This window comes from Heterodontus francisci, chromosome 3 (assembly GCF_036365525.1).
Source record: "Heterodontus francisci isolate sHetFra1 chromosome 3, sHetFra1.hap1, whole genome shotgun sequence".
Lineage (NCBI taxonomy): Eukaryota > Metazoa > Chordata > Chondrichthyes > Heterodontiformes > Heterodontidae > Heterodontus > Heterodontus francisci.
In genome coordinates this window covers 200,826,470-200,842,933 of record NC_090373.1, presented here as the reverse complement: position 1 = coordinate 200,842,933, position 16,464 = coordinate 200,826,470, and the positions used below count along the sequence as shown (strand labels likewise).

General features: G+C 47.2%; 1 protein-coding gene across 1 annotated transcript in view; it reads left to right on the top strand.

Moving 5' to 3' along the window:
• The window catches only part of LOC137367179 (dynein axonemal heavy chain 8-like), a 2,062,041-nt gene that overhangs the window by 1,543,641 nt on the left and 501,936 nt on the right, over window positions 1–16,464 (top strand). The window contains exon 87 of the mRNA XM_068028615.1: window positions 3,924–4,054. Within this exon, the coding sequence (XP_067884716.1) occupies window positions 3,924–4,054 (131 nt within the window). The remainder of the gene's footprint in view (window positions 1–3,923; window positions 4,055–16,464) is intronic.

Sequence of the window (16,464 nt, the reverse complement as noted above, 5' to 3'; positions counted from 1 at the left end):
AGGCCCACTTTGTCTCTGCATCCCCTGTGGGAGTGTTTTGAAGGGCTTTTTCAAGTGAATTCAGAAATTTTTGTAACAGCTGTGGATAAGCTTCTTTGGTTTGAGTCTAACCTTGCTGCACACCAGGAAATAGTCGGTGTCGCAGTCCGCACTGTGGAAGCTGCGTATGATTTGAACACAGTTTAAGGAGCCTCGCCTTGTGACGCTGAGGTCCAGCTGGTGCCAACAACGTGATTTTGGGTGCCTCCAAAAAACCTGGTTACAGGGTTTAGTGTGAAAGAACGAGTTCGTGATGCAGAGGTTATGATAGGTACACAACTCAAGCAGTCTCTGTCCATTCTCATTCATCCTTCCAATGCCATAGCGCCCAAGGCAGAAGGGCCATGAGTCATGGTCGGCCCCAACCCTGGCATTAAAGTCCCCCAGCAGGAACAGATGTTTGGTATTGGGGATGCTACTAATGATATTATGGAGTTCCTCGTAGAACTGGTCTTTATCTTCAGGTGGGGAGCAGAGTTTTGGAGTATAGATGTTGAGTAGGTGTACTGGACCAGAGGCGGTGAACAGTCGGATGGACAGTATCCGTTCCGAGCCATTTGAAGGTGGCTCTATAATTTTGAGCAAAGAGTTTCTGATGGCGAAGCCCACTCCATGATGTCTTGGTTCTTCAGGATCCCTACCCTGCCAGAAGAAGGTGTAGTCTTGCTCTGTTAGAGATCCGCTTGCAGGGAGGCATGTCTGCTGAAGTGCTGCAGTGTCCACATTGAGTCTACTGAGCTCGTTGTTAATGATGGCCGTCTTCTGAGAATCGTTGATTTGTGTAAGGTCTTCCGACAGTTCAGGACACATAGTTCTGACATTCCAGCTAGCAAAACGAAGGGCTGGTACCTTCTTTCCTTTTTTCGTGCTGTTTGGTGTGGTGTTGCAGTCCGCTTTTCGGGCAATGACCTTGAGCTCCAAGCACCCGTTGAAGCAGGTGGATTGTGGCGGGACAGAACCTTTCTAACCGGGGGCTGCCCGGTTTGAGGCAGGCAGTAGCTGTCCAGTGTGGTGCGATGACCTCTCCCACCGACAAAGGCAACCCGTGGCGCCCAATCTCTACGCCAATTGAGCTGGACTTATAACCCGTAACTGCTGCCTTCCGTGTTGTTTCGGTCGCTGTGAGGCGACTATGGAGTGACATCTCCATGGCGCATGCCTGGGCAAATGTATGGAGGTTGTGAGTTGCCCAAGTGTCAAAACCCCCCTCTCGGCCTTTCTGGTGGGGTCCAAAGGAGTGCAGAGAACGACGTTTGGCACCGTTATGGCTGCAGGAACTGCCAGAAACATGCCAAAGGTGACACATGACCGCCTATGGGGTTCCGCTCTGGATTTTCTGTTAGGGTTTACTCCTTTAGCCTTGGACTCTCCCGAGATGCCCACAAGGCAGTGGGGTTGTTAGGGCCCCTGCTCAGGGATAGGTGGATGCCGGTGGGAGGAGGGGGTGCGAAGGGGTGGGGTGGATGGAAGGGGGTGCGAGGGGGAGCTGGGAAGGGGGCTGTAGAGGGGTGGGGGGTGCAGGGGAAGGGGGTGCAGGGGGAAGGGGGTTCGAGGGGGGAGCTGGGAAGGGGTTGCAAGGGGGTGGGGGAAGAGGGTGCGGTTGGGTGAGCTGGGAGGGGGGAGCTGGGAAGGGGAAGCGGGGGGGTGGCGGAAGGGGGTGCAGGTCATAAAACATTTTATCAGTTCCCACCATCAACGTCAGGAAAGCTCATCCGCGTCCTCCGGGAGGTGGGCGACAGCCTCAGGCGCCAGTACCAGCTGGAATTCGCCAACATTGCGCTGCAGATGCGCTACGAGCCGCACATCTCCCGCGGGTGCTTTGAAGCTGTGGCCAAGGAGCCGTTCCGCGATGGAGTCAACTGGGTCCGGGTCATGGCTTTTTACGTGTTCGGGGTTTTTCTCAATGCTTCCCCTCTGTACTAGGTCTTATTACCCTAGGGTTCCGCTGCTCCTTCCTCTCTGCACTGGACTTACCACACGCCGTGGCCGCGGACGCTCTGGACGATGTAGACAACAGGATAGATGATCAGAGTATCACCAGCTGTACTTTGCAATTTTGTCCAGTAGAGAAGTGTAGCCTAGGCGTCCAGAAAACTGGATGTCAATTTGAGCACAATTCAGTGCTCAATGAAGAAAGCAAAGAGCAGGTATGGCCGGGAGAGGGCAGTGGGCATTAAACTAGCTGTTAACTTGTAGTTAGGGCTAAAATGTACTGATTAAAGAGCCAGGGGAATTTAAACATTTTAAGAGGGTAGATTGGGGGAGAAAGCACTAAGAATGGGAGCAGATGGCCATGGATAGAGTTGCACAGCAAGGGAGCTTCCTAGGGAGCCATCTTCCAGGAGCCATCTTGCCAGTATTGGCTCAGTGGCAGGAAACAAAGAGTAATTGTTGACAGCTGTTTTAGCGACTGGAAGGCTGTTTCCAGTGGCATTCCGCAGGGCTCAGTACTGGGTCCTCTGCTTTTTGTGGTGTATATTAACGATTTGGACGTAAATGTAGGGGGAATGATCAAGCCATTTGCAGACGACACAAAGATTGGCCGTGTGGTCGATAGCGAGAAGGATAGCTGTCGGCTGCAGGAAGATATTGATGGTCTGGTCAGATGGACAGACAAGTGGCAAATGGAGTTCAACTTGGAGAAGTGTGAGGTGATGCATTTGGGGAGGTCAAACAAGACAAAGGAATACACAATTAATGGGAAAATACTGAGTAGAGTAGAGGAACTAAGGGACCTTGGAGTGAATGTCCACAGATCCCTGAAGGTAGCAGGACAGGTCGATAAGGTGGTTATCAAGGCATATAGAATCCTTTCCTTTATTAGCTGAGGTATAGAATACAAGAGCAGGGAGGTAATGCTGGAACTGTATAACTCATTGGTTCGGCCACAACTTGAGGACTGTGTGCAGTTCCGGTCACCTCATTACAGAAAGGATGTAATTGCACTAGAGAGGGTACAGAAGAGATTTATGAGGATGTTGCCAGGACTGGAAAAATGCAGCTATAAGGAAAGATTGGAGAGGTTGTGGTTGTTCTCTTTGGAACAGAGAAGGCTGAGGGGAGATCTGATTGAAATGTACAAAATTTTGAGGGGCCTGGATAGAGTGGAGGTGAAGGGTCTATTCACCTTCGTAGAGCGGTCAGTGACAAAGGGGCATAGATGTAAAGTGATTGATAGAAAATTTAGAGGGGAGATGAGGAAAACCTTTTCACCCAGAGGGTGCTGATGGTCTGGAACTCACTGCCTAAAAGGGTAGTTGAGGCAGAGACCGTCAGTTCATTCAAAAGGAGTCTGGATATGCACCTCAAGTGCCGTAAGCTGCAGGGCTACGGACCAAATGCTGGAAGGTGGGATTAGAATAGGTGGATCGTTTTTCAGCAGGCACAGACATGATGGGCCAAGTGGCCTCTTTCTGTGCCTTAAACTTTCTGTGATTCTATGATATTATGATCAGAGCTGGATTAATCTGAAATATTATTTTACAGGAGGTTTAGACGGGATTTGAGGACACATTTTTCACCCAGAGGGTGGTTGGAATCTGGAATGCACTGCCTGAAGAGGTGGTAGAGGCAGGAACTCTCACAACATTTAAGGAGTATTTGGATGATCACTTGAAATGCCATAGCATACAAGGCCACAGGCCAAGTGATGGAAAATGGGATTAGAGTAGTTAGGTGCTTGATGGCCGGCACAGCCACTGTGGGCCAAAAGGGCCTGTTTCTGTGCTGTATAACTCAATGACTCTATGACTCTATATATTTGTTTTGTTGTTATGCTTTTACACTGAAAGGAGATTGATAAAGCATTGACCAGTTATGTTGCATCTATAATTTATTCATTTAAAAATAAGAATATCTGACAGCAAGAAAAAAATATTTTGCAGATATCCCGTATAATCCGTACAGATTGTGGAAATGCTTTGCTGGTAGGAGTCGGCGGTTCTGGAAAACAAAGCTTTACAAAACTGGCATCCTTCATTGCTGGATATAAAATCTTTCAGATCACTTTAACAAGGTATGCAGAAAATTTATAGTAATTTTATAATTGTTCATGAAAATGTAAACTTTCTTAGATGGGATCAATATTATGTGCAAATCAGATAGTGGGCAATGGTCCTTCGTCACATTTAGTCTCATGACTTTTGCTAAAACATTTCCCTCTTCCTTGCAGGAGAAGGTGGCACATAACAGCAAGGGGAGGATTTTGGGATTTAGGTCAGTACCCTGATTTCAGGGTCATTTGGGAGTCCTGACCCCACACTGTGCTAAACAGTCACCTGGCTGTTATTTTCCCCAAATTGGCCAATTAGTGGCCAGAGGGCAGGCTTGCCGTCCAACTAAGAAGGAGCCAATAGCAGGCCCTCCAGCTCGGAAAGAACAGAAGCCTGCCATTTCAGGTAAGAAAAAGAGAGGGCAGCTCCATCTTGAGATGCCCTCTCAGCAATTTTTAAAACTTTTAAACTAAAAAGTAACGACAACTGCCAGGCCACAAGTATGGCCTGTGGTCACAGCTGTGCCCAGACAGGCGGGAAGGGCCTCAAAGCCCGCTTGGAGCACTGGCCCCCTACCCAGTTCTGCCCCTGGACTGCCTCCAAGCAGCTGGCCTAGTTCTTGATGCCACAGCAGGGTCAGCAGGCCAACTGAAAAATTCCAGTCAGTCTCTGTTAATTGGCCTTAATAGACTATTTACCTACAGGTCGCTTGTGGGTGGGTAGCCCTTCCCACCCCTCCGATCCCGCCTCTGGGAAAATGGCAAGGGGACAGGATGGTGCTGGCAAACCGACACACCAGCTGATGGTGCGAATGCTTTGCGCCTGCCTGCCTCTGTAATTCTGCCTCAGGTATTAGGAACTAGCACATTAATACACCCTGATTTTCCCATTGAGGAGACAATGCTGAAAATCGCGGGAAATGGTAGAGTGCAGTACGACCACTGGTGGCACAGAATAACTTGACGAGCAGGGTTTCGTCATACTTCATCCTTATGCCTTCTGACGTCCCTCAGCCCATCCACTCTGCATGACAAGCTACAGACAAAATAGATCGTCACTCGGTCTCACTCTTGCAACTAGCAGCTCAGATATTGACACCACATGGACCTTAGGTGTTAGGTTGAAAGCAGGATCTGCATGTATTGACTCACCTGGCACTTTTATAGGAGCTAGGGCATGGAAAGTAAGCACATGTGCCAGCTTGCCAGCAAGCAATGTAGCATACAAGTTTTGCTGCAGAAGACTTAGATGCAGACTTTGATGGGCTGGCCTACTGAAGATGCGCATCCACCAGGAAATGCTGGAACACTGGGCAGCTAGCTGGAGACCTGTGCACAAAGTCACAGAGCATTTAGGAGCCCACCTCCAACTTGGTGCATGGACTGCAGGGGACCCCATATGATGCAGCATTTCATGACAAAACTGACAGGTTCCATCACATCATAAACTGCTGCCATGAAGGCTCAGATGGCTGTCATCTTAGCTCTGCGGGTCGTTGTTGAAACAGGGCGATCAGGCTTTCAAATCACTCCAGCATTCTATTCTCCAGGAAAACACTAGAAATTCCAAGGCACCGGCCCAGGTGAGTGGCCTGGGTTCGATAGGGGAAGAACCTGCTAACCTTGCTCAGGATGACACAATGCCTGCTCTCCTGCCAGCCCTTCTACCAGTGCCCTTCCTGGTGCCACTAAGACAGCCAGTTATCTGGGGGAAGGTGAACAGCAGAGGTCATGGTCCACATTGGAACCAACAACATAGGTAAAAATAGGGAGGAGGTCCTGAAAGCAGAGTTTAAGGAGTTAGGAAAAAAATTAAAAAGCAGGGCTTCGAATGCTGTAATCTCAGGATTACTCCCAGTACCACATGCTACTGAGCATGGGAATAGGAGGATGAAGCGATTTAACACATGGATGGAGAATTGGTGCAGGAATGTATGAAAATATGAATTAGTTGCAGGAGTAGGCCACTCGGCCCCTTGAGCCTGCTCTGCCACTCAATAAGATATGATTGTATATAATTGCATATAATTAGATGATTGTAACCTCAACTCCACATTCCCACTGACCCCTAATAAACTTTCACCCCTTTCTTATCAAGAATCTATCTACCTCGGCCTTTAAAAAGACTTTTCTTCCATCGCCTTTTGAGGAAGAGAGTTCCAAAGCCTCACGACCCTCTGAGAGAAAAGATTTCTCCTCATCTCTGTCTTAAATGGGCGACCCCTTATTTTTAAACAGTGACCCCTCGTTCTAGATTCTCCCACATGGGGAAACATCCTTTCCACATCCACCCTGTCAAGACCCCTCGGAATCTTATATGTTTCAATCAAGTCGCCTCTTACTTTTCTAAACTTCAGTGGATACAAGCCTAGCCTGTCCAACCTTACCTCATAAGACAACCCACCCATTCCAGATATTAGTCTAGTCAACCTTCCCTGAACTGCTTCCAACACATTTACATCCTTCCTTAAATAAGGAGACCAATACTGTACTCAGCACTCCAAGTGTGGTCTCACCAATTCCCTGTATGGCTGAAGCCTAACCTCTCTTCTTTTGTAATCAATTCCCCTCGCAATAAACAATAACATTTTATTAGCTTTCCTAATTACTTGTTGCACCTGCATACTAACGTTTTGCGATTCATGCACTGGGACACCCAGATCCATCTGCATCTCAGAGCTCTGCAATCTCTCACCATTTCGATAATATACTTTTTTATTCTTCCTGCCAAAATGGACAATTTCACATTTTCTGACATTATACTCCATTTACCAGATCTTTGCCCACTCACTTAACCTATCTATATCCCTTTGTAACCTCCTTATGTCCTCTTCACAACTTAGTTTCCGACCTATCTTTGTGTCATTAGTAAATTTAGCAACCATACCTTCGGTCACTTCATCCATGTCATTTATATAAATTGTAAAAAGTTGAGGCCCCAGCACTGATCCCTACGGCACACTATTCGTTACAGCTTACCAACCAAAAATGATCCAATTATGCCTACTTTCTGTTTCCTGTTAGCTAGCCAATCTTCTATCCATGCCAAAATGTTACCCCCTACACCATAAGCTTTCATTTTCCACAATAACCTTCGATGTGGCACCTTATCAATGCCTTCCAGAAATCTAAGTACAGTACATCCACCGGTTCCCCTTTATCCACAGCACATATTACTTCTTCAAAGAACTCCAATAGATTGGTTAAACATGATTCCCCTTTCACAAAACCAGATTGACTCTGCCTGATTACCTTAAATTTTTCTAAGTGCCTGCTATATCATCTTGAATAATAACTTCCAACATTTTCCCAATGACAGGTATTTAGCTAACTGGCCTGTAGTTTCCTGCTTTCTATCTCCCTCCCTTTTTTGATTAAAGGAGTTACATGGCTATTTTCCAATCTAATGAAACCTTCCCTGAATCTAGGGAATTTTGGAAAATCAAAACCAACGCATCAACTATCTCACTAACCATTTCTTTTAAAGAGGGAGGGGTTCAGATTTCTGAGGCATTGGGACCTGGGGTAGCTAGGACCTGTATAAATGGACGGATTGCACCTTAGCAGGACCGCGACTGACATCCTCGCAGGAAAATTTGACAGTACTGTTGGGGAGGGTTTCAACTAAATTGTTAGGGGGTTGGTAACCCAAGAGGGAACTTAGATTGGAGGGAAGCAAAACTGGTAACGGGAAGTAGAAAAGTAGTAAGCGAAATCGGAATGCAGACGAGACGAAGGCAAACATCAAAGAATATCGGAATGAGGAATAATATTAAGACAAAGTTAAAGGCACTCTATCTGAATGCATGCAGCATTCGCAACAAGGTAGATGATTTGAAGGCACAAATAGAGTAAATGGGTATGATTTAATTTCCATTACGGAGATGTGATTACAGGGTGACCAGGACTGGGAACTGAACATTCGGGGATATTCGTCATTCACAAGGGACAGGCGGAGGGGGAAAAAGAGGTGGGGTAGCATTATTAATAAGGGATGAGTGAGAGAGGATCTTAGATCGAAGGAGCAAGATGTAGAATCAGTTTGGGTGGAGCTAAGAAACAGCAAGGGACAGCAAACATTGGTGGAAGTTGTTTATAGACCACCAAAAAGCAGTGGTAATGTTGGGCACGGTCTAAATCAGGAAATTAGAGCTGCAGGTAGCATGGGCAATGCAGTAATTAGGGACAAATTCAATTTACAAAGAGATTTGGTAAACCTAATTAGCACTAATTAGATGAATTCCTGGAGTGTGTACGAGATGGGTTTCTGGAGAAGTATGTTGAAGAACCAACTAGGGATCAGGCTATTTTAGATTTTAGTATTATGCAAAGAGAAAGGGCTAATTAATAACCTTGCTGTAAAGGAGCCATTAAGGAACAGTGACCACAATAGTGCCCGAGGCCCAAACATCTTCAGTTGCTTCATCAATGACCTTCCCTCCATCATTAGGTCAGAAGTGGGTATGTTCGATGATGATTGCACAATGTTCAGCACCATTCACGACTCCTCAAGTACTGAAGCAGCCCATGTCCAAATGCAGCAAGACCTGCCTTGGGCTTATAGGTGGCAAGTAACATTCGTGCCAATCATGTGCCAGGCAATGACCATCTCAAACATGAGAGATTTAACCATCTCCGCTTGATGATCAATGGCATTACCATCGCTGAATTCCCCACTATCAACGTCCTAGGGGGAGTTACCAGAAACCGAACTGGACCAGCCACATAAATGCTGTGGCTACAAGAGTAGGTCAGAGGCTGGGAGTTCTTTGGCATGTAACTCACCTCCTGACTCCCCAAAGCCTGTCCGCCATCTACAAAGCACAGGTCAGGACTGTGATGAAATACTCTCCACTTGCCTGGATGAGTGCAGCCCCAACAACACCCAGGAAGCTTGAAACCATTCAGGACAAAGCAACCTGCTGGATTGGCACCCCATCCACCAACAGTGGATGTGATCTACATGGATTTTAGTAAGGCACTTGACAAAGTCCCGCAAGGCAGACTGATCAATGAAATGAAAGCGCGTGGGGCACAGGGGAATGTGGCAGGTTGGATCCAGAATTGGCTCAGTGACAGGAAGCAAAGGGTAGTAGTCGACAGATGTTTTTGTGAATGGAAAGCTGTTTCCAATGGCGTTCCACAGGGCTCAGTGTTGGGTCCCTTGCTGTTTGTGGTACATATTAATGATTTGGACTTAAATGTGGGAGGCATGATTGGGAAATTTGCTGATGATACAAAAATTGGTCGTGTAGTTGATAGTGAAGAAGATGGCTGTAGACTCCAGAATGATATCAATGTTTTGGTTGAGTGAGCGGAAATGTGGTAAATGGATTTCAATCCGGAGAAGTGTGAGGTAATGCACTTGAGGAGGGCAAATAAAGCAATAAATACACAATAAACAGAAGGATATTGAGAGGGGTAGAAGAAGTGCATGGATTGCATGTCCACAGGTCCCTGAAGGTGGCAGGACAGGTAGATTGAGTGATGAAGGCATATGCAATGCTTTCCTTTATTGGCCGAGGTATAGAATACAAAAGCAGGGATGTAATGCTGGAACTGTATAAAACGCTGGTTTAGCCACAGCTGGAGTATTGCAAACAGTTCTGGTCACCGCATTACAGGAAGGAGATAATTGCTCTGGAGAGAGTACAGAGGAGATTTGCAAGAATGTTGCCAGGGTTTGAAAGTTGCAACTATGAAAAAAGATTGGATTAGCTAGGGTTGTTTTCCTTAGAACAGAGGAGGTTGAGGGGTGATTGAGGTGTACAAAATTATGAGGGGCCTAGATAGGATAGACAGGAAGGACTTGTTTCCCTTAGCGGAGAGGTCAATTACCAGGGGGCACAGATTATGGTGATTGGTAGAAGGATTAGAGGGGACATGAGGAAAAATGTTTTCACCCAGAGGGTGGTGGGTGTCTGGAATTCACTGCCAGGAATGGTGGTGGAGGCAGAAACCCTCAATTCTTCCAAAAAGGTACCTAAACGTGCACCTGAAGTGCTGTAACTTGCAAGGCTATGGCCCAGGTGCTAGAAGGTGGAATTAGATTGGGTGGCTAGTTTTTTCAGACAGCACGGACACGACGGGCTGAATGGCCTCCTTCTGTGCTGTAATTTTTCTAAGAATGAGAGGTGATCTCATTGAAACTTACAAAATTCTTACAGGGCATGACAGGGTAGGTGTGGATAGAATGTTTCCTCTGGCTGGTGAATCTAGGACAAGGGGACACAGTCTCAGAATAAGGGGCAAGCCATTTAAGACTGAGACAAGGAGGAATTTCTTTACTCAGATGATGGTGAATCTGTGGAATTCTCTACCCCAGAGGCTTGTGGAAGCTCAATCATTGAGCATGTTCAAGACAGAAATCTATCAATTTGGATACTAATGACATCAAGGGATGTGGGGATAGTGGAGAAAAATGGCATAGAGATAGATGATCATCCACTATCTGTTGAATGGTGCAGCAGGCTAAACGGGCCAGATGGCCTACTCCTGCTTCTATTTCCTATGATCCTTTGATCCCAGACAGTTGCCCAAGCTGTGATGTTGCAGTGTAGGCAGGTGGTAGGGGAATTGAGGGGATGTGATAGGAATATGGGATTAATGTAGGATTAGTATAAATGGGTGGTTGATGGTCGGCACAGACTCAGTGGGCTGAAGGGCCTGTTTCAGTGCTTTATCTCTAAATAAATAAATCCTTAGTGGAAGCTCAGTAGGCTTCCACCAGCCAAATTGTAACCATTGGGGAAATATCTCTTAGGAGCATGACGGTAGGCAAAGGAGTACACAGACTAAAGGAATGTTGCAACATAGAAATAGAGAAAATAGGAGCAGAAGTAAGCACTTTGGGCCTGCTCCGCCATTCAAAAAAGATCATGGCTGATCATCTGTTCCTGCTTTCTCCCCATATCCCTTGATCCCTTTGGCATTAAGAAATATATCTATCTCCTTCTTGAATATATTTAATAACTTGGCCTCCACTGCCTTCTGTGGTAGAGAATTCCACAGATTCACCACCCTCTGAGTGAAGAAATTTCTCCTCATCTCGGTTCTAAATGGCATACCCCGTATCCTGAGACTGTGACCCCTGGTTCTGGACTCCCCAGCCATCGGGAACATCCTCCCTGCATCTAGCTTGTCGAGTCCTGTTAGAATTTTATAGGTTTCTATGAGATCCCCTCTCATTCTTCTAAACTCAAGTGAATATAGGCCTAGTCGACCCAATCTCTCCTTATACGTCAATCCTGCCATCCCAGGAATCAGCCCAGTAAATCTTCTTTGCACTCCCTCCAAGGCAAGAACATCCTTTCTCAGATAAGGCGACCAAAACTGCACACAATACTCCAGATGTGGTCTCACCCAGGCTCTGTATAACTGCAGTAAGACATCCTTGCTCCTGTACAGGGTGAACAGTAATTTTTCTGTAAATAATGACATTATTTATTTGCTAAATTTGGTTTTGCATTTGGATTTAGGGTATTCATCTTTGTAGTGAAGTGAGGGTGAGACCAGTAAGTGTGGCCTAAGGCAATCTGATGGTGGTTGCAAGAAGAGAGGTAAGGATTGTGGGACTGTTAGTGAATGGGAATTGAATTTGTTGAACTGCTCTTTGATCAGCTTGTCTCTGAGAGCTTTGGAAGATAGGAGCTTTCTTGGTAGTCCCTTCTCCTTCTCTTCCTCCTCCTCTCCTTATTTCTGCTTTTCCTTTTTCTCCTGAACATGTTGGTTTGCAGGTGATGGTGGCAAAGGCTCGTCACTTATGATAGTGAGGTTTTGCAGTTTGCTTCATATAACCAAAACTGTTTATCGATTTAGGGCTTGAACATGCCAATTGTTTGGTCAATGATGTTCCTAGTTTCACATGGCTTTCATTGTAGTGCTGTGCAATTGTGCTTGGGTTCCTAACTGGAGTCATGAGCCATATCCAGAGGGGATAACACTTGTCAACAGTAGTCAACCTGTAACATTGAGGCCTGGTTGGAATAAAAGCAGCAAGGAGGACTGGCACATAATGAAAGAGTCACTGCTTCCGGGATAGCAGGCACAACCTGCAGGATGCGCTGCCTTTGGTTATCAGCCAATAGTACATTAAGGGTTGAAATCTCTTTCGATTGATAAATATTCCAGGGTGCTGATGAGAAGTGCATAAGGCAATGTGTATGCAGCCATGCACCATGGTGAAACCTGTCATGTGGGCGAACCCTCACCGCTGGAGAAAAGTCGAAAATGAATGAAACCAGACAGACCATCTGGCATCGACCTAGGCCCGAGAAACAACAATGGCAAACCCAGCCCTGTCGATCCTGCAAAGCCCTCCTTACTTACATCTGGGTACTTGTGCCAAAATTGGGAGAGCTGTCCCACAGACTAGCCAAGCAACAGCCTGACAAGGTCATTCTCATGGAATCGTGCCTTACAGACAATGTCCCAGACACTACCATCACCATCCCTGGGTATGTCCTGTCCAATCGGCAGGACAGACCCACCAGAGGTGGCAGCAGAGTGGTATGTAGTCAGGAGGGAGGTGCCCTGGGAATCCTCAACATTGACTCTGGACCCCATGAAGTCTCATGGCATCAGATCAAACATGGATCTGGAAACCTCCTGCTGATTACCACCGACTGCCACCCCTCAGCTAATGAATGCTTCTCCATGTTGAACACCACTTGTTCAAGGACACAGAATGTAATCTTGGTGGGGGACTTCAATGCCCCCCACCGAGAATGGCTCGGTGGCACCACTACTGACCGAGCTGACCGAGTCCTAAAGGACATAGCTGCTAGACTAGACCTGTGACAGGTGGTGAGGGAGCCAACAAGAGGGAAAATCCTACTTGACCTCGTCTTCACCAATCTACCTGTCGGAGATGCATCTGTCCATGACTGTATTGGTAGGAGTGACCACCACACCGTCCTCGTGGAGACGAAGCCCCGTCTTCACATTGAGGATACCCACCATCGTGTTGTGCGGCACAACCACAGTGCTAATTGGGAAAGATTTTGAACAGATCCAGCAACTTGAAACTCGGCATCCATAAGGTGCTATGGGCCATCAGCAGCAGCAGAATTATATTCAACCACAATCTGTAACGTCATGGCTCAGCATGGCTAAGATCAAGTGTAGTATCCCCCACTCTACCATTACCATCAAGCTGGGGTTCAACCCTGGTTCAATGAAGAGTGCAGAAAGGCATACCAGGAGGAGCACCAGTCTTACCTAAAAATGAGGTGTCAACCTGGTGAAGCTATAACCCAGGACTACATGCATGCCAAACAGCATAAGCAGCATGCAACAGACAGAGCTAAGCGATCCCACATCCAATAGATCAGATCTAAGATCTGCAGTCCTGCAACATCCTGTCATGAATGGTGGTGGACAATTAAACAACAAACAGGAGGAGGAGGCTCCACAATGGGCGGCACAGTGGGGCAGTGGTTAGCACCGCAGCCTCACAGCTCCAGCAACCCAGGTTCAGTTCTGGGTACTGCCTGTGCAGAGTTTGCAAGTTCTCCCTGTGACTGCGTGGGTTTCCACCGGGTGCTCCGGTTTCCTCCCACAGCCAAAGTCTTGCAGATTGATAGGTAAATTGGCCATTGTAAATTGCCCCGAGTGTAGGTAGGAGAATGGTGGGGATGTGGTAGGGAACATGGGATTAATGTAGGATTAGTATAAATGGGTGGTTGTTGGTCAGCACAGACTCAGTGGGCAGAAGGGCCTGTTTCAGTGCTGCATCTCTAAATAAAAAATAAATAAATATCCCTGTTCTCAATGATGGGGCAGGCCACCAAATCAGTGCAAAAGACAATGCTGAAACATTTGCATCCATCTTCACCCAGAAGTGCTAAGTGGATGAACCATCTTGGCCTCTTACTGAGATCCCCAGCATCACAGATGCCAATCTGATTCACTCCACATGATATCAAGAAACGTCTGAAGGCACTGGATACTGCAAAGGCTATGGGCCCTGACAATCGGACTGAAGACTTGTGCTCCAGAACTAACCACGCCCCCAGCCAGGTTGTTCCAGTATAGCTACAACACTGGCATCTACCTGGCAATGTGGAAAATTGCCCAGGTATATCCTGTGCACAAAAAGGAGGGCAAAAACGACCTAGCCAATTACCACCCTATCAGTCTACTGTCGATCATCAGCAAAGTGATGGAAGGTGTTGTCAACAGTGCTATCAAGCAGCACTTACTCAGTAATAATCTGCTCACTGACGCAGTTTGAGTTCCGCCGGGGCCACTCAGCTCCTGAACCCATTATGGATTTGGTCAAAACATGGATGAAGGAGCTGAACTCAAGAGGTGAGGTGAGAGTGACTGCCCTTAATATCAAGGCAGCATTTGTATGGCATCAAGGAGCCCTAGCAAAACTGCAGTCAATGGGAATCAGGAGTAAACTCTCCACTGGTTGGACTCATACCTCGTGCAAAGGAAGATGGTTTCGGTTGTTGGAGGTCAATCATCTCAGCTCCAGGACATCACTGCAGGAGTTCCTCAGGGTAGTGCCTGAGGCCCAACCATCTTCAGCTGCTTCATCAATGACCTTCCTTCAATCATAAGGTCAGAAGTGGGGATGTTTGTTGATGATTGCACAATGTTCAGCACCATTCGTGACTCCTCAGATACTAAGGCAGTCCGTGTCCCTGTGCAGCAAGGTAACATTCAGGCTTGGACTGATAAGTGACAATTACATTTGCACCACACAAGTATAGGCCAATCATCATCTCCAATAAGACAGAATCCAACCATCTCCCCTTGATGATCAACGGTTTTACCATTGCTGAATCCCCCACTATCAACATCCTGGGGTTACCACTGACCAGAACATATAAGTACTGTAGCTACAAGAACAGGTCAGAGGCTAGGAATTCTGCGGTGAGTAACTCACCTCCTGACTCCCCAAAGCCTATCCAGCATCTACAAGGCACAAGTCAGGAGTGTGATGGAATACTCTCCACTTGCCTGGATGGGTGCAACTCCAACAGCACTCAAGAAGCTCGACACCATCCAGGACAAACCAGCCTGCTTGATTGTCACCCCTTTCACCATCTTCAACATTCACTCTGTTTGCCACCGACGCACAGTGGCAGCAGTGTGTACCATCTGCAAGATGCACTGCAGCAACTCACCAAGGCTCCTTCGACAGCACCTTCCAAACCCACGACCTCTACCAACTAGAAGGACAAGGGCAGCAAATGCATAGGAATACCACCATCTGCAAGTTCCCCTCCAAGTCACACACCTTGGAACTATATCACTGTTTCTTCACTGTCGTTGGGTCAAATTCCTGGAACTCCCTTCCTAACAGCACTATACCTACCTCACATTGACTGCAGCGGTTCAAGAAGGTAGCACACCACCACCTTCTCAAGGGCAATTAGGGATGGGCAATAAATGCTGGCCTGGCAAGTGACGCCTACATCCAGTGAAAGAATAAATAAAATCTGTGAGCACTGCATGATCCCTTCAAATAGTACTGGTGAGGGGCCCTCCATGCCAGTTGGCATCATGTTGTGCTGAGTGAGGTCTTTATAATTTTTTGTTTGCTTTGAATCCTGCCAACATGTATTCCTAATACAAGTGCAACTTTGAGTACTGTTATGGTGGGCTCCACACTTCGGGTCACGTCTGCCATTTTGGGGCCTTAGGTAAACAATGTGTGCTCGACAGCCGAATTTCTACTGTCCATACAACAGCACTAGTCACCCATCATAATTCCAATGGGAAAGCAAGTATAAACCCCAGAATAAGTTGCAGTTTTCAGCCACAGATCATTTCTTGTGGGTTTTTGTTATTTTGCCATTGGAGTACGCCGCCAAAATTCTAAAATTGGACGGAGAGGTACTCTTGACACAAATACATGGGGCTGGATTTTACGTTGGGCAGACGGGAGCCGACATCTGCTGCAAAAGTCGGTAGCAAATCCGCTTCCGCCTTGCCTGGGGATCCGTTCCATATTTTGCGCGTCCCCAGGCTTTAAATGCTCTGAGGCGGGACTTCCACCCACTTGAGGCAGGAAGTCCCGCCTAATAGAGCTGCCAGCCAATCAGAGAGCTGGCAGCTCTTAGTCCCAGCAGTGACACCGGGAGCGGTGGCCACTGCTGGGACTACAGCCCAGCATGAAGACAGGTTGCCTGGGAGCTGGGAAATAAGTTATGTTTTGGTTGCCTCACCAGGGGTAATCGGTCAGGCCCCAGTGAGGCAAGGGTTGTCATTTGGGGGGAAGTGGGGTGTTTTGGGTCTTGGGGGTGGTTGGGGAAGCGGGGGTGGCCCTCCATCGGGCACCCTGTGCCCAATGAACAGGGCCCTCCACGAGACGCTAAGAAGCCACCTGCTTTTCCCAGGCTCCAGACGCCTGCTTGCCACGCATAAAATTCGCATGGAGGCGGCCAAGGCGCTTAAGTGACCGTTAAGTGGCCATGTAA